At 36.0% G+C, this 18,519-nt stretch overlaps 2 protein-coding genes across 3 annotated transcripts; one reads left to right on the top strand and one right to left on the bottom strand.

Moving 5' to 3' along the window:
• Positions 1-823: 823 nt before the first annotated feature.
• mideasa (mitotic deacetylase associated SANT domain protein a) lies at positions 824-11,561 on the bottom strand. 2 transcript variants are annotated; one of them, XM_026291129.1, is made up of 13 exons: positions 11,057-11,561; positions 8,149-9,724; positions 6,936-7,166; positions 5,734-6,046; positions 4,842-4,908; positions 4,612-4,754; positions 4,410-4,513; positions 3,874-3,949; positions 3,619-3,707; positions 3,464-3,526; positions 3,135-3,218; positions 2,761-2,972; positions 824-1,755 (listed from the first exon to the last, which is right to left on the bottom strand). In XM_026291129.1, the coding sequence occupies exons 2-13, from the start codon at positions 9,493-9,495 to the stop codon at positions 1,518-1,520; spliced, it is 2,967 nt and encodes a 988-aa protein (XP_026146914.1). In that variant the 5' UTR covers positions 9,496-9,724; positions 11,057-11,561; the 3' UTR covers positions 824-1,517. The 2 variants fall into 2 exon arrangements, with proteins under 2 accessions (XP_026146914.1, XP_026146913.1); XM_026291128.1 differs by having other exon boundaries at positions 3,404-3,526; positions 11,057-11,559.
• A 2,082-nt stretch (positions 11,562-13,643) lies between these two features.
• On the top strand, positions 13,644-18,336 carry slc35f6 (solute carrier family 35 member F6). Its single transcript, XM_026291126.1, has 6 exons — positions 13,644-13,841; positions 15,046-15,118; positions 15,363-15,534; positions 15,759-15,974; positions 16,130-16,240; positions 17,190-18,336. The coding sequence occupies exons 1-6, from the start codon at positions 13,765-13,767 to the stop codon at positions 17,666-17,668; spliced, it is 1,128 nt and encodes a 375-aa protein (XP_026146911.1). The 5' UTR covers positions 13,644-13,764; the 3' UTR covers positions 17,669-18,336.
• The last annotated feature ends 183 nt before the right edge of the window (positions 18,337-18,519 follow it).

Raw genomic sequence — 18,519 nt, 5'->3', positions numbered from 1 at the left:
TGGAAAAGCTACTTGTGATAAATTTGATTTGTCATGTGGTTTTCTCTTTATGCCGTGTTTTGCTGGTTATCAGTATATTATAAAGGAACAAAACAGATTTTAGCACTTCAGTAGTTTGGTACTGTATATTATCAATATTCAGTTTATCAAATATATGTTGTTGTATTATTATTATTTTTTTTTACTGAAAATCTTAGTTAAATCAGTGAAACCTCCATTGTTCTGGAAACCACAGCTGTTGTGGTTACTATTGTTTTTTTGTTTGTTTTTTTCATAATTTTCACAGATGTTCCTTACAGCATAGAGAAAGAGACATTTGACTTTGTTTCTCTTTACTATGGAGAACCAGAAAATGTGGGTCACGCTTTCAGTCCCAAAACCCCGAGGCACTATGGCTACCTCGGGGGTAATTCACAAAAATGGTTTTACTGATCATCTTAACATCATTGACCACTGTTAAAATGGCCAGTGAGGTTAATGAGATCAAACTTAGCAATTACATGATCGCAATTACATAATTTTTTTTTTTTGCAGAAATTTGCTAGAATTTGAAGAAAATGTAATACCTAATCAGTGACATTAACTGTTGTTTTTTTGCAGGTGGGAGCAGTGTCTTTGAGCCTTCTGGTACCACTGATAATTATCTTAACCTTAATTTGAAGAGATTTCCCAAAACGAATTAGTTTGTAGCAATCAGCAGGACCAAAATACATTCAAACGAAAAATACTACAATCACAAAGGCCTATTAAACAAAGCTTTCTTCCAGTGCTGAATGTGATGGTGATAACTGAACTTTTTCCTTTCATATTTATTATATACAGTAAAATAATACAAGTGCATACTGGAAGTTTGTTTTTATTGTGCACTCATTTATGAAATATAGCAAATATCAAGCATGGTCACAATAGTCAACAAAACGTGATCTATATATTTAAAATGTATTCGTGATTTGCTAAACTTGTGAGTTTTTATAAAAATCCCTTTATCCCACATATTCCACTTCCCTTTAAGTGCATTCAAAACATAAATACATATTCTTTTAAGTTTAGAGTACTAAAAAAACAACAGCATCAATATTGTACACAGTATAATACACAGATGTCAACATATATCTTTCTAAGCATTATATACATTTCATGCAAAAGAAATATTTAATTGAAATTATCCATAGGTACATGAAGAGGAATTTTAGTAGGTGTTCTAAAATAATAAAAAAAATAGTCTCACTGAATGCAAGCAAAATTTGTTCAGGTATTTTGATCAAAATCAAACTCAGCTCTGCAAACCTTTTTAAATTGTTATCATATTCTCTGTATCGTTGTTTCGTAAGCATTATATTCATGATGCTAAACTGACATACATCTGCACTTTTAAAAAATATATACCAAAAGAAAATTCTAATAAGATTTTGGCATTTCAGACACCTTTATCTTTTCAAACATCCCAACTGCCCTTAACTGGGATGCACAAGTTGCAAATTTTTGGTACTAGCTGGTACTAAAGAATACTAAAAGAGTCAATGCCAGTCCTCATCCTGCTCGTCATCCAGCTCTCCTGAACTTTCCTCAGCTCCACTACTCTCTTCTTGTCCTCCTCTTTGTTCCTCTTTCCTCCTCGCTGCCTCCAGAAGCATCTCCTGCCGAGCTTTAGCGGCCCGCTCCTCCTCTTCTCTTTGGCGCTGCGCTGCTGCCTTCTTCTCCTGCTCGGCGTGACTCTTCATGTGAGCGCTACGACTCTTCACCTTATAGAACACCCTGTATATACAGACCTCGTTAGAATTTATTCAAGTCAAGAAACTGCTTTACATATTTGCGCTGTTTTTGTTTTTATTTTGTATTGTATGGATTACTTAGGTTGTTACCAACATCTGGTGAAAATTGCATATCAACAGCACCTTTAGATATATATTTACTGAGAAAAATGGTGACGTTCAATACTTCTTTTAACCGCTGTATGCTAAATAACATATATAAAGCCACTAACTAGTGAGTGAATGGCATGAATATAGGAATTTATCAAAGTATGGGCTTGAGAAAAGAATTTTAAAAGCACTTGTCCTTATGGATTATTTTAAATGTAAATAAAAATTATTTTTACATTTAAAGCTTTAGTTGTTTGCTGAATTTTTATGTTGCCTCAGACCAATGAGATTGGTAAGTATTATACTTAATATAAAAATATACAATTAACATACATTTTCTTAATAATTTCAATTAATGCTATTAAAATAATTATATATTAAAGTTGGAAAAATTTCACTGTTTAGATGTTAATATATATTAGGAAATAATCATTAATGGAACAATAGTTTATTTTGGAATACTGAATTGTAATATGATTTATTATTATAAAACATTAATTCATAATGAAAATAACAACAAAAACATGCTTATTTTAAAATATTGATATATTAAGTAATTTGGAAATATCACAGCCTAGATGCAATAACATTTGGATATTACCATCATATATTATTCAAATATTTAAATAAAATACTGCAATATTTTAATCAATTAATTGTGATGATAATATTAACACTGGGGACTTGATATTCAAATATGGAAATATTAGTTTCAATATTTCAGAGAAACTATATTGGAGATCAGAGATAGAGAGTACAGTGAGCAGAATTCTTACTTTGGAATTAAACTGTTCTCAACTGTCTTTTGAAGTAAATGCAAGTAGAACAAGCTGGGTTGCTTCAAATTGAACGAGTAGAAATTCAAAAGACAGGTACTGGTATATAAACACTGACTCACCTGCTGCACTTCTTGCAAGGGAAAATACCCTCCGGCTCCCCCTGAGTTTTGTTGCCAGTCGAGGCCCTGTTTTTCTTCCCGGTACTGTCAGAGTGAGGCTTCGGAGGTGCAGGGGGAGGAGTTCTGAAGGAGGGGGGAGGAGCTGGCATCAGGCCAGAAGACTCTTCCACAGAGCTGTTCTTCTGGTCCTCATGAGCCACGGCTGCCCTCTCCTGGAAGAATTAGTAACACAACCACACAGTCAGATTTAGCTATTCATCTGAATTTTTTTACTGGACATTTAATATTCCAGCCCAGAGAAACATGATGTTGTCTTTATGATGTATCCACTATATTTATATACAAACAAGAATGCTTTCAATCCAAATACTTACATTCTTAATGTTCTGAAGTGTCACATTGTCTTGTGTTCCCTCCGGTTGTCTGCTATCATTTTCTTCTTCTTGTTTCACTTTGATCTTGATAGAGATAAAATAACAGACAGATGATACAGAACTGAAAGTCTGACCAGCAGTCATGTATCACAATGTACAGATTGTTTTAGCACAGATTTTCAGATGTAAATGAATAATTATTAATTTACTGTACATGTGCTATTAGCTCTTTAGTCAAAACAATGTCTAAAAGCCGTAACAGCCTTTACCACAGGGATACTATCCTCTGGCTCTAAAGGTCCATATGTATATGTGCCATTCCGGCCAACCTTTGCTTGTTTCTTATATGTGTAGTAGAACTCCACACACTGGGCCACGGTTTTACTCCTCACCTGCCAAAATACAAACACAATGTCACCATAAAAAGAGGAAAATTAATTTACATTCATCTATATAAGACCAGTAAACAAAAACGACTGTATACCAGTTTTTGCACCAAGAAGAAATCTCTCGTGTAAGCAGAAATTCCCTTGTTGAAGTATCTTTTTTCATCCACAGTCCAGCAGTCTGATCCTGCCAATATTTAAGGGACTTCAAGTTCTTTCTATTCACCGTACATTACAAACATTCTGCTGCATTGCAAAACTAGATCCATTTACAGTCACAGCATGCTGAATCGTGTTTAATTTCTCTAAGTGAACACAGTGAGCCCTGCAATTAGATGTAAATGAATTTCTACCAGCGTAGTGGTAGTTCGCCAGATGGTGGTTCTTGGAGAAGATGGGATTCTTCATCAACATCATTTCCAGAGCTTCCTACGGAGTCAAAATATATGTGTTGTTTATCCTGAAAACATATATATGCATCACATACAACAGTATTTGGACACTTTTCGATGCATACACTAATGTTCAAATGTTTGAAGTTATTATGCAAGAAATTATTACTTATTTCAGGAAGGCCGTGTTAAATTGAAACTTTCAATTAAAAAGGAAATTAAACTTTCAATTCATCAAAGAATCCAGGGAAAAATGTATTGCATTTTCCACAAATATATAAAGCAGCAAAACAGTTTTCAGAACTGATAATAATAAGAAACGTTCCCTGAGCATCAAAACAGGATATCAAAATGATTTCTGAAGCACATTTGTAAACTAACATTTTTCCTAACTGGTGTCAATGTGATTTTTTTAGATGTCTTAAGTCAGAAATATTTCAGTGTGACTCAAGTGTCCAAACACTTTTTGGTATCACTGTATATTTAACTGTGCTCACCATGACATCCCCTCTGCACTCATGCAGGCAGTGCATCGCTAGCTCTGGGTTGGTTCCTCCTCCATTCATGACACTGGAGCAGACCAGGTTCATCAGGTCATCAACTGGAAGATAATGAGAATGGAAGTATGTGAGACACATGTCTGTGTTATATGCAGCTGGTAAACCTCAGCTAGATCAATGCAGTCTAAAGATAAGTTACGTCTAGTATCCTGGGAGGGTGTAGAATCGGCCTTTGTATTAGGGAGCCAGACCAGAGTGGCTTTATGCTGGTCCTTTAGGGCCACAGTTCCATCCAATAGTTCTGGAATTTCTGCCTGATACTGAGAGCCGATGTTTATTCGCCTAAAATGTGCAAAAGAGAGAGAATATATTAGAATAGAGGACAATGATTGTGATGAATAGTTATTTTCTTTTTTGATAAATGCTCACGGTTCTAGGCTGACAGGCGTTGCTTCTCCAATCACTGAGAGAGCAGGAGGGGTTATTTCAGAACTGCCTAAAGTGCAGATATAGCAGCAAGAGAGATATAGAAATTAGTCAGTGTCAGTGATGAACTACAATTAATCTACACCTGCAATTCATTGCAGTAAGAATAAACACAAATAGTGCATTTAAAGACGGATAGCATTCAAAGATCATACAATTCTCATCAATAGTGATATTAAAACACATTATACTCTTTATATTAATAAATGAGCATTGTGCACAAGTGACACTCCAAATAAAGTGTAATTAGAACTTCTAAATCAGTAAGTCTCGAGTGATATGTAATTAAAATTAAATGTATGCAATGTATTTTTTATTTTAATTATATCACTTTTTTACTAGAATATACTAATAGATTTTTAACATCAAGTTTTATTAAAATTTAAATTACATGAAAACATGAAATAACAATAAATAGTGCATTTATACTATAAATTTACATTAATCATTAATAAATGCTCTACAAATGTCCAGTTTATTGATGGTTCAGCATATCTAATTAATGTTCATTTCTTTATCTATTAATATGTGTGAATGAACAGAGTGAAGTTAAAAAGGTTAAATTAGTAAGCACAATAGTTAACTAATAATGCATTATATCACCAACATTTATCACTATTTGAAATATATTAATGCCTTAATATTATTAAAAGTTCTGTTACAAACATTATGAACTATCAATGAACAATACTGTGTTTATACTGTAAATGAACATGAAACTAAATGAATAAATGCTGAAAGAAACTATTTTTCATTGGTAGTTTACCATAACTAATGTATTAGCAAATGTTTAGAACCGTACTGTAAAACATTACTAATACAAAATGGAACGCACTTGAATGCAGTAAACTTCGAGTGGCGCTGCGGGGTGTGGATGGAGGTGGCAGGACCTGGCTGCCTGCTGCCATAGAAGACAGGACAGCAGAGAAGTACAGCCCAGAGCCTTCTCGCACAGGGGAAAGAATGGGTGGAGGGGTGTATGGAGGGATGAAACTGGCATGGTCTAGCAGGCGTACTGGGGAGCGCAGATTGCTCTGGTAGGGAGTGATGCTGGAGTAAACAGAAGGGGTGATGAATGTGCAAGGCTGAGGTATGACCAGAGGCTCGGGACGCGGGCGGCGCCTGGATTTGTCCTCTTGCCCTTTTCCCTGATTCAAATAGAAATGGAAGAAAATGTGTTTTAATAACTATTTTATAAAGCCCTCTACAGTTCTACTGTTCCCTCAGGTACTCTTCTGCACTGCAAAAAAAAATATCTAAAATTTCTTTCAAAAAACTAAAAAACTATTGTCTGGTTTTCAGAAAAAAAAAACATAAAAAAAATTAAGTGAGTTTTTGTTTGAAACAAGAAAAATAATCTGCCAATGGATTAAGCAAAATAATCTTGCCTTCTGTTTGAAATTATTTTGCTTGTTCTAAGCAAAGGCTCAGTTAATTTTAATAAAATCCTTCTTGATTTAAGAATTGTAAGATATTTTGGCTGGAAACAAAACAAAAAATCTAAGTATGAAAATAATTTTTTTGCAGTGAAAAAAAGGCATAACATTGACATGAAAATAATTTGATGACCATTTGAGATATTTTAAGAGCATTAACCAGCGTTACCAGGTTTCACACAAAAAAACAAGCAACATGGTCAGAAAAAAATAAGCCCAAAACAAGCAACCCCTAGTTTTGGGGGAGGGACATACATATATCATGCCAACCTTATTGTAAAATGTTATCAAAATCTCTTGCTTTTTCATCAAAAGGCATAAATATGCTGAATAAAATTACTACAAATGGTTTTAGCATAAATTACAGCGTTATTCTGATGGGAAAAGGGGGGAAAACAATGTATGTCAGTGGCTTTAACAACCAGGAAAACATCATCATAACACACTACCAAGCACAAAAGCACAAAAGTATTCTGAGGAAAAAAAAACCACAACCCTGCAACTTCCCAAATCTATAAGTGACTTGAATAAACTAGACTAAAATCACTTATAATAAACGGATCTGGCAACAATAGCATTAACCTGTATTAACTGTATTAACCTGGATGAAGCTCTCGGATGCAGAGTTCTTTATTGAGAGCCGGCGTGCTACAATAACTGAGGGTTTACGATCAGGCTGGTTTTGTTGATGTGAAATCTCTGAGGGATGTTGAATATTATCCAGCGGTGTCCAGTTGCCTGGCGCATCCATTTGACCTTTCCGAACTGGCACCGAAACTGGGATGACTAGGGGTGCCATACCTGCTGGTCTGCCAGAAGTAACGTCCTCACACTATTAACAGAAGACAGAATAAAATGTAAATGGAGAAGAGAAAAAAAAACAAAGGATAGAGAAGCACAAATAGAAGTGTGTGAAAGCAACCGGCAGCATTAAAGTGAGTCATGAAGCTCTTTTACAGTTAAACACCTTTACAGGCCAATGTTCATAAATGTTTTTTTTAAAACATCCATCTCAAACTGTTACTGTACACTGAAATATCTGAAGTCTAAGACATTTTAAAGAATAAATTCATACCATAAACGTCTTGGTTTGTGAGGCTTGGATCAGATAGATGTTAGCAAATAGGGCTTGGTGAATCGGCCCCTCCCAATTCCAACTGAATAGATTTTGAGAGAGTGTGGAATGTGAAGGTGTGCAGACATGCAGCCGCTCACCAGACTGCTTTACAATGCTCAATAACTCCATAAACTCCACTGTACTTCATACTGTATATGATTGGGGAAGTCTGATAGCAAACACTACTCTGAGCGGAGTCTGTACTGTAGTGTTTACTTTTATAGTTTGATTAGTTATAAAGCTGGTGACACGTTTCAACAAAATGGTTAGCAATGGTTTTGAATGAGCTAATTCACTACCTAGTTTAAACAACAAAAAACTACTTAGGAGACCATCAAAGCAGCAAAACATTCTAGCATATAATTAATGCATGCTAACCTTTCACAAGTTCGTGGTCAGTGAAATAAATACTTCTATTTAGCAATCACACATTTTTTTAAAGTGACGGTAAAAACATTTATTATTTCGAATAAATGCTGTTGTTTTAAAATAACTATGCATCTAGGAATCCTGAAAAAAGATGTATCAACTGTTTTTCTTTTTACACTGATGATAAATGTTTCCTGAGCACCATATCAGCATTTTATTTCCAGCCTAGTATTTTCTAATATGTTACTATTAATATTAAAACAGATTTCTGCTACTTCACTGTTGTAAGAATAGGCTTCAAATGGATTTCCAAAAGAAACAAGGTTACCTTTGCTGGCAAAAACGCCATCTCTGAAGCCTTTTGAGCTAGAGTCTCAAGGTTGACCTCCTTTGAGGCCCTCCGTCGTCTCGGAGTGCTCTGGATGACCCCCACTGTGGGTCCTTGGACTCCACCTACTCCTCCATTCTGAGCAGAAACCTTTTCCTTGGATGTCTGGTTACCTTGAGGAGAGAGTCCATCTTTGGAAAGCCGTCGAGAGCGGCGAGGGAGGACCTGACGTTTGGTTTGGGTCTCCTGGAGTTCTGGAGTGGCCTCTTCAGGACCCGATTCCTGATAATTTGCTCCTTGAGGGATAGGAAGTTGTGTTTGGGGGATGGCAACCTGGGTCTGACTCGAATCTGTTTTCACCTGAGTACTGGCTAGATCTTGTGACTCAATTCCTGGTTTGACTCGCTGTTTTTCTATAGCCTCTGGGTGTTGAAAACCTTGTGCATGCTGTTGTAGTTGCTGCTGCATCTGTTGCAGCTGGTATTGCCGTTGCATTTGATGCAGCTGCTGCTGCTGCTGCTGCTGTTGCATTTGATGTTGCTGTTGCTGTTGCTGTTGCTGCTGCTGCTGCAACTGACGCATTTGTTGCAGCTGTTGCATCTGGTGCTGGCGATGAAGTTGCTGTTGCAACTGCAAGAGCTGCTGTTGCGATTTCTGCTTTTCGTTATAATTAATATTTAAAGACGCACTGTTGCCTTGAAAGACTTGTTGGAAACCAGGCGCCTGTGGTGGCTTGGTAGCTCCGAATGCCAATTGGAAGGGTTGCAGAGTAGAGTCAGACATATCGTGATGCATTCCCTGAGGCTGATACTGGAGGTCTGCAGGTCTATGACCTTGTTGGAGCGCCTGAAATTGAGCATGATGCATGGCTGCCATCGTGTGATGGTCCCAATCCGCCCCGGGAATAGGAGCGGTGTCTGTGTAGGACTGAGAGGAACTTGGTGAGTGCTTCTCCAACTTTATAGACTCCATTTCATGACCTTTGTGAAAGGCTCTTGGGTCATCCATACCACCTAGAGAAGGTCCATAGCTCTGTGACCACTTATTCAGGTTCTGGGCGCCCTGAAACCAAGATGAAGTCTGCATTGGATTTTGAGGTGTCCACTTTACTGGTTCCGATTGCTGAAAATGGCCTCGGACCTGATATGCTTTATCAGATTTGTAAACACTTTGGACTTCAGGGCTAGAATCCACCAAAGCCTCTGGGCTGCTGTGAGTTTGCTCCAAAGAGGGAGCACCTACGTTGTAGAACAGATCTCCTGAATGCTGCATTGTTTCACCAATGGCTTCAACATTCTGCTTGCTAATACGGTTTACGGTTCCTCTTTGGTGTGGAGAAAGACTCATGGCAATTGTGTGGAACTATAAGACAAGTAAAAACCTGGGGCATTCAACACTTCAGTTTTAAGTAAGCCTATAACAAGGCCAGATGAAAAAAAAAATGTTTTAGAGAGCAGAGCGCATGCAAGATTTTGTGGGGTCTAGGAGTCCCACCTCCCTTCTTGCTTCTAAACTGCAGTATAAAGGCGGTGTAAATATTTAAGAACTCAGTCATTCCTCAGTCACAGGATATGTTCTAAAAAGGAGAGAAAGACAAAAAGTAAGGTTTTAAACTTAATCACAATAGGGGTACAATAATGTCTGCATTTTATGCAAATAAACAAAAAGACAACAAGTAAAATAGGACAATGACAACACGTATTTGAATAAATGTAATCATTTATTCAAAAATACATTAAAAAATGCATCTTATGCATACAATAACTGGCACACACATCTTCTATGATGTACAGAGCCCCTAAATGGAAAAAAAGTATGATTAAGAAGTATGAGATTTACGGAAAAAAGTTTTTCTGCAACATCACAAAACATTTAAAGTTCCCCCAAGAAACATAGCAGGTGAACACAGTTTTTAGGGGCACAAAACTTGAAATGCAGAAGCATTGAAATGAAGTTTTTAAATCTTTTTATTTCCCTTAGGGGATGCGTAATGATGATTTTAGTTTCTGAATTAAAATTCATTTGAATACTTATGGGGGGAAAGGGCATAAAGTTCAAGATGTTAGGGTAAAACAACTGTCCAGGTATTAGCATTTAAAGCATCACTAAAAGCATGAAATCACTTAAAATTAAATCTTGAGTAGTTTCAGATAATCCTGTTTATTTATAAATTTTAATAAATAAAACGTATAAAGTAAAAAAAAAAAAAACATTACCGTAAACAACTCATTCAATTAAACTTTTATTTAAAATTAAACAAAAACAGTACATAATTATGTATAAACTTATTTATCATGGATGCTCTTATTTCATTCTTATTTTTTTTTGTCATTGCTGGCACATGAATATTTAAATCAAATCTTTACAGCAACACACTGAATTATAAATAGAATAAGAAATCTGGCCATAGCATGTACAAATCTGAGTCAGACAATGACAGGAAACTAAATGCAAATAATTCCTTTTGCATCATTAATGAATGGCTGTTTGGTAAGACCTGTGCGTAGAGAAGAAACATAGTGGCCTAAAACCAGGAAACTTGACAAACACAAATGCAGAAGGCGAGAGCAGACAGATCGGGAGGGGCGATGCAAGACAACAAGAATTACAGGAAGTGAGGAGGGAAAGGGAGAGACAGAGATGGGGAAAGAAAACAGGAGAGAGAGAACAAGCAGAACTACTTTTCAGCCCATTGGTGACCCCTCCCAAACTACAAACTACTATGAAAACATTTGTTAGATTAAAAACTATCTATGTAGAATCAATGCTGCACATCAAAGCAAACGTCAGTACTTACTTCCCTTTAAGACGACAAAGTATCAGTATCAGTATTTGTGAAGTTTGCATTTCTATGTTTATTAAACGACAGGTCGTATGTGAAAACATACTAAAACTGTAGCGTACTTACACGGTTGCAATATGGCATTGACGTCCTCCTTCCTTACTCTTGTCAAGTTCGGTTGACAGCACCATACAAAACAAAACTGTTCCAACCCTGGGCAAAGTCAACAGCGTGCATGACCATTTACACACTACGAACAATGCAGTCTGTCGTAATCTCCTAGACGTAAGTGCGCACATTTGATACGCTAAAATACCATGTCACAATGCATTGAGAGGCCTTTCCAACATGTAAGCTGACAGATTTAACAACTTTTGGTATCCGAAACACGTTTGAACACTTCAGTTGTAGACACCAAACCTGTTTTCCTGTTTACATTCAGCTGTTTAAGCGCAATTTTACCGATACTGTTTGCAGGACGTGCAGAGCTCGAGGATCCTTTTGAAAAATAATCAATCCATCAAAGTTATTTATCAACAAAAGAGTCCGCATTGACGCAGCCATTCAGCGCGTTTCGGATTGAAGGCGAGGCAATACGAGGTGCAAAAGCGCACGCTGTGATTGGACGAAAGTACCTTCTCGCGCACTGTTGGAATGTGTAATGTTTTATTTAGTGAAAAAAAGTGAAACAGAAGACCTTAATATTTCCATATCACTTTCACTTTTAGTCTTCGAGATATACTGCATGTGTTAACAGTGTTATTACATTCACTTTAAAAATGCATGATGACATGCAAAACAAAAACAGCACATCTTGGTTTTCTATATAATTTTTGACCTATAAATGTAATCCATCAAGCTTTCTACAAAACAAATATACCAACTTCAAGCAATGAGAAAGAAACTAGTCAAACAGCGTCACCTTGTGTGCCATACACGGACATGTGGCAAGTCATTTTAACATTAAATCATTAAACCTAAATACAAGTTTGTATTTTTCTTAACTATCCAAGTATAATGAAATACTAGTCACTAAATGAATAAGTACAACCATATAATAAAAAGATCTAGTATCAAATACAAATACAAATATATTTCTTTAAGTGGACAAATTATTTTAGTTAATTTTCATGATTCGTTTTCATTCCCTGAAGTACCGAAGTGTGGGGTAATGCATGCACCAGTTATACAGAAAGGCTATTCTTACTTCCGTAGAAAGCAATAAGAATTGTGACTCATAAAGGTTTACCAGACCACACAAACAAACTGTTTATAAAATTGCAGACCTTAAAATTGAATGAGTTGGTCAAATTAAACATATTACATTTTTTTGTTGAGAGTGAAAACAATTGGTGCCAATACATATCCAAAGCAAATTTAAGGTAATCACAGACAGTAACAACAGAAGAAAAGTCAATTTTTGTGTACCATATTTACGCACCTCACAAAAACAAAAAGGTTTTTTTGTAATTGGGACCAGTTTATGGAACTCTTTGGACATTGTTCAAAAATCATGTAACACAATTGTAAAATAAAAAGAAATTATAAAAAATGTACTTGGAAAATACGAAGGCAGTGAAATATAAGAACCAATCTTTGACACATTTGAAACTGTAAATTATCTAGATGTGAAGTAATATTGTACCTTGACATAGAAAAAAAAAGAGCCACCTGTTCTGTGTCATATCAGATTATTGAAAAAAGGGGCATGAAATTATAAGACTATGTGTGTTTGTAATAACATTATGGCTGAATAAAAAAGAACTTGAACTTGTATCTTATGAAGATTTCACATTTCGTTGTCAAAGTCAGGATAGCATTGAATGAGAAAGTAACCACCCAAAAAAAAAAAATTAATAATGGCTGTCAGAAGAGTGAACAATGTCAAATTTACCGTCCCTCCAATATACACTGCATTATTAACATCCTCACATTAGTGTTAACTTTTTTATTTTTGTAATTCGATGCAAAGGTGATACGAAGTAGAAATTTACATAGCTTCTTATTTTAAAAACCAAAAATATAACAAAACTTTCAAGGATTCATGATGCTGACAGTTGAAATGCATCATCACAGTCTTGAGAAAAGCATCTAAGAATAACATCATTTGTGAGACCTCCTGGAAAACCTTGCAGTCTGGAGACAAAATGTGTTAGTGACCAACTAAATGAGTTTTTGTTCATAAAAAGAAAAAAACAAGGGGCGGACTTGTTAACTTTTTTTAACGAAATGTAGAAAAGATTCAATGCCTCGCTCTCAAGATAATATAAAAAAGAAATTCGACGCCATCTACTGGCATACTAAAGTGTCAGAGAAAAAACTGAACGAATCGTTTTAGTCAAATGATTCAAATGAATCGAGTCACTGAAGTGATTCCAACGCCACAACAAACTTTGGAACGAAGATTCACTGTATAATATCCTGAATTAAATAAGGGTTTCAGCTAAAAGCTATTCATCTAATACTGTAAATTAAAATATATCCTTTTTATTGTTTTATTACCAACAAGTCAGGAAACAAACATATCGTAGTCGAACTAACACATTGTAGTAAACGTTATAAATGATTTTTCCTAAATTATTGTCTTGGTCTGATTGCTTGGCTGCTTATATATGGTTCATATATGGTATTAAGACAGCAGACCAGTGCACCTCAAAATAAAAAATCTGCGCAAATAACGGGTCAGCTGGTGTGTCACATGATCGCCATCATGTGATTTGCATACAAGGCTGTTTAGATAGATGACTGTATTCATCATCATTCATCAGCAGAAAAGACACATCTCAAGACAGTCGAGAGGCTGATGTTCGCGGCCACTCTGTCATACACTCACCATGGCTTGGACCAAATATCAGTACTTTCTCGCTGGTTTGATGCTCATCACAGGCTCTGTTAACACACTATCCGCAAAGTAAGTAACGTTAACTTAGCATGCACGCGCTAGATGGTGTTTGTTTACATGAGATCATTGCTTACTTTTATTAGTTGTGCGAACTTCTGCCTCTACTTATAGGGTAACGTTAGACAAATGTGCTTTCACGTTTTCTTTTACAAAGCTTCACGCCGTGTCCTTATTTTGCCACGTTATATTATTATTTTAAAAGGATAATTTAGTCCTTTTTTTAAATAATGTGAGCAATAAACTAGATGAAAGAAAAATGATAATTATTTCCCCTTTGCCTTTTAGTATTAATGTATGCTATTAATATATATACAGACGAAGATGAAAATCGAACATTTCAGGACAAGATGACTAGACGACTCACGTGCAATTGTGATGATCCGATTGTCGTGACATGTTAATGGTGCAAAATCATCAATTCTGCCACCAAAACCCTTGTGACTATTAGTCAGTAGTGCAATCTCAGCAGTAAGCGTCTTACAATCAGAATTAGGTAGTCCATTTAGACAAGATCTCCGCTGCAAATACTGTTAAGTTACTTGCGAACTGATACAGCTTTGTATCTAAAAACAGTGGCTTGATGTTTCTAGGCAGATGGTATTTGATACCACACTTCACCCAGTGTCTGCTGAAAAACTGACACTCATGTTGATGATGATGCATCTCTGTTTTAACACTTCATTATTATATGTACACTTGTTTTTTACACTGCTGTGAACTTCATTCACTACTTACAGTGCCATAATTCCTATTCTATTTACAAGTCAAATGATTTAAGTTAAATCTAAAGAAAGAGTTGATAAGAGTATTTTCTTCATCATGAGGCATTATGTCAGTCAAACATTGTCTTTTCATGGTTGTAAAAATTGCATTATTGTACCATGTGCATAGTTACTTATTAAACTTATAGTGAATGGCAGCTGAAAGGCTGATTTTACATGTTTAATATCATAGTTTTTAGTGTGTAATGTGAATGGATAAAGAGAAAATCATAATTAAATATAAAAATAATTATGTACAAAAATAACAAGCTTCCTGGTCATGTCCAGTAGCCATTAGTGCTTGGTCAAAAGATTTGTGTGCTGTCCCAAACTTTGTTTTTGCTATGAGTGCCTTTTTTATTGTTATACTTCATATTAATACACATTAAGTCTGATGAATTTTAATATTGGAAAATGACACGTCTAATGACCTGAATCTGTTCATCTCCTAGATGGGCTGATTTGTTCTCTGCACCTGGATGTTATGGTTCCCCAAATCATGCCTTCTCCCACCCCTTTGTACAGGTAATGATTTTCATCCATGCTCAAGATAACAACACACGATTCACATCAAACTTCCCTCTCAGTACATAGTTTTCAGTACCTCTAAGAAGACGGAGAACTGAAAGTCTTATGTTTTGACAAAATGAGAACTGGTTTCGGCTCTGTGTCCTGCACTTCATATCACTTTTCCCCATCTCTGTTACTTTTCCTGCATGCATCTTAATATTTCTTCACCACACACCTCCTCCTCCTCTCACCTTTCCAGGCTGTGGGAATGTTTTTGGGAGAGTTGTCCTGTCTGGTGGTGTTCCACATTCTCCTTTGTCATGATCGGCGCAAACCTGAGCCCACGATGGATCCGGGCCAAAGTTTTAACCCTCTTCTTTTCCTTCCCCCTGCCCTTTGTGACATGCTGGGCACATCCATCATGTATGTTGGTGAGTTTCCAACATGTGAAGTATATTCTTTAGTTCTTAAAGGGCAGGTTCACTGATGTACAACCAGCTTTGTATTGTTAAAGTGACTGCACTATAAGTAAATGATAATTGTATATTATCTTACTATATATAGACAAGTTTTAATTTATAATAGCTGAAACATCCGTTCTTTTTATTCTTGGATTGACATAAACAGGATCTGTACTTGTGTTTTCTTTCTCTAGCACTGAACATGACCAGTGCCTCCAGTTTCCAGATGCTGCGAGGAGCTGTGATCATCTTCACTGGACTGTTGTCTGTAGCGTTCTTAGGACGGCGGCTGCAGCCCAGCCAGTGGATTGGGATCCTAGTCACCATCCTTGGTCTGGTGGTGGTTGGCCTGGCTGATTTTGTGAGCGGCCATGGGGATGACTCCCATAAGCTCAGTGAGGTTATCACAGGTCAGTAGTTACCTGCTGCTAAATGTTTTTAATCATTTGCCTTTTACAAATCAGAAAATCTTTTCGTAGGCTGGATATCAGGATTGTTTCTTTATTTGATTATATCTTGCATCTTTATCTGACTGGACTGATTTTCTATTGATCTCGTCTTATAGGGGACCTTTTGATCATCATGGCACAGATTATTGTTGCAGTCCAGATGGTCCTGGAGGAGAAGTTTGTTTACAAGCACAATGTGCATCCACTGAAGGCTGTTGGGACTGAAGGTAAAGTTTTTAATGTAGTGACATATAAAGCCAATGACTAGTTTGTCCAAGTATATTAATGCTATGTATTAATAATGTTGTCATAATGATAATGATAGGAATTTATTTTATGTCACACACTGCAGTTTAAAAGTTTGGGGGGGGGGGGGTGTATTGTGTTTAATTGATAAAAAATACAGCAAAAACTGTTATATTGTGAAATAGAATTAAACTTTTTACATTTTTTAAAATGTGATTTATTCTTGTGACAGTAAAACTAAATTTCAGAAGCCATTACACCGGTCTTGTGTTTAACATAACGCTTTAGAAATTATTGTAATATTCTCATTTAGTGCTCAATAAATATTTCTTTTTATCATTGCTGAAAAGAGTAATGCTGCTTAATATTTTTGTGGAAAATCGTTATACTTTCTTTTTTTTAGTTGAATAGAACATTCAAAATACCAATATTTATTTATTTAGTCTTTATTATGGATGATCAATTACTAGAAAAGTCTAACTGCTAAAAAGATTCAATCAGCAATAAGTCAAAGGTATTAAAGATTAGTGAAACAATGCTGATTGGCTTAGAAACAAATGTTGTCATAATTATAGTTGATGGCTAGACCCCATTTAAAAGACTTCCATTTTTAGTCTCTGATTAACTTATCTGTCAGTGCCATTACTGATTATATTTTCTGATTATATTTTGAGTCTCTGATTATATTTTCAAAGACTGATTATATTTTCTGACTTGAAGCAGTGGCTGCTTATCTGAGGTTATTTTACCCTCAATCCTCCCCATTCGTTGTTACTGTGAAATCAGAAAAATGCGTCCAAATATGCCTTTGTCAATAATGGACATCTAATGACAAACAGAGAATTTTGATTATTTAAAAAACGTATCAGTTTAGCAACATTTCTGTGACTGGCCTATTTCCCAGTGGCTTAGTTGTCTTCTCTTTCTTAGGTTTTTTTGGATTTGTCATCCTCACTTTGCTCCTCATCCCAATGTTCTACATCCATGTGGGAAGTTTTGCAGACAACCCACGGCAGGTCCTTGAAGACGCATTAGACGCCTTCTGTCAGATTGGCCATAAGCCCCTTATTTTACTGGCACTGCTGGGCAACACCGTGAGCATCGCCTTCTTTAACTTCGCCGGCATCAGCGTCACCAAGGAAATAAGTGCCACTACTCGCATGGTGCTGGACAGTCTGCGTACTCTGGTCATCTGGGTCATGAGTTTACTGCTGGGCTGGGAGGTATTCCACGGCCTACAGATTTTAGGCTTCATCATCCTACTCGTGGGTACAGCACTGTATAATGGACTCCACAAGCCCTTGATGGCCAAACTGCCCTGCTTCCCTGGAGAACAGAGAGCAGAGGAGGGAGAAGCCCCAGAGAGAGAGAGACTGCTTGGTGCAGGGACAGCTGCAAATGAGAGCTAATATTGGATTTTAAACAAAATGCTGCCCAAAAAGCATTTCAGTTTTAGTTTTAACTGTTATTTTCATTTTAAGAAAAGAATTGTATTTTTGTATTTTTGTTTTAGAGTTTGATTCAACACTTAGGGAACCATCACTACTACTAATACTACTACTACTACTACAGCCATCTTTGTGGGCATGTCTCAAAAAAAAAAAAAAAAGACAGTTGAATGCACATTTTTACTTTAGTAAAGGGAATCATTTTTACATGATTTTAATGCCAAAAATCCTTAAAATAACACCTAAAAGTTTTTAATCATGTAATTTTATAGGTTTTAAAACCATTTGTTTGTTTTTTTACATGATGTGCTGTTGTTTGAAGGACATTATTTCACTTATCGTTTTATTTGAGTTATATTTTTAGCGATCTGTGAAACGGGTATTGTGTACTGACAAGAAAATCTTCTGTTTGTCTATGTATATTTGGTTTTTAAAAATATGGATGTATCGCTGTGTTTGCTGCCAGTAAATAATACAATGTTTGTTTGTTTTTTTGCTTTTTCTGTTAGAGTAATACACAAGGAACCCTAGTCTCAAAACAGTGTAGTTTTTACTAGATGTTTTAAACTGACATCGGTTTCATTTCACAAATCTGCCCTCTTCATAAATGTATAAATTACTCTCACATCCTTGTTTGTACATTGTGGATGCAATTGTTTGTTGTTGATGAAAGCATGAAGAGGAGAGAACAGTTTCACTCAGTGACTATTAGATTAGATTAATATCTTTGTCAAGTGTCTAATTGTGTGTAACAACCCTCTTATTGATTTCCTAACTAAATGTTTGACTTGCATAATTCCACCATGAAAATA

Source organism: Carassius auratus, chromosome 20, assembly GCF_003368295.1.
Source record: "Carassius auratus strain Wakin chromosome 20, ASM336829v1, whole genome shotgun sequence".
Lineage (NCBI taxonomy): Eukaryota > Metazoa > Chordata > Actinopteri > Cypriniformes > Cyprinidae > Carassius > Carassius auratus.
The sequence above is the reverse complement of the archived record's forward strand: the minus strand, read 5'-3'. Positions and strand labels throughout refer to the sequence as shown.

Bases quoted from the DNA above. Each gene is read 5' to 3' on its own strand.
- slc35f6 (XM_026291126.1), top strand. From the start codon at position 13,765: ATGGCTTGGACCAAATATCAGTACTTTCTCGCTGGTTTGATGCTCATC. The intron at 15,975-16,129 runs GTCAGTAGTTAC...CTCGTCTTATAG, and splicing joins GCTCAGTGAGGTTATCACAG to GGGACCTTTTGATCATCATG. The intron at 16,241-17,189 runs GTAAAGTTTTTA...TCTCTTTCTTAG, and splicing joins GAAGGCTGTTGGGACTGAAG to GTTTTTTTGGATTTGTCATC.
- mideasa (XM_026291128.1), bottom strand. From the start codon at position 9,495: ATGAGTCTTTCTCCACACCAAAGAGGAACCGTAAACCGTATTAGCAAG. The intron at 3,527-3,618 runs GTATACAGTCGT...GTATTTTGGCAG, and splicing joins TCTTCTTGGTGCAAAAACTG to GTGAGGAGTAAAACCGTGGC. The intron at 1,756-2,760 runs GTGAGTCAGTGT...CTGTATATACAG, and splicing joins CCTTGCAAGAAGTGCAGCAG to GGTGTTCTATAAGGTGAAGA.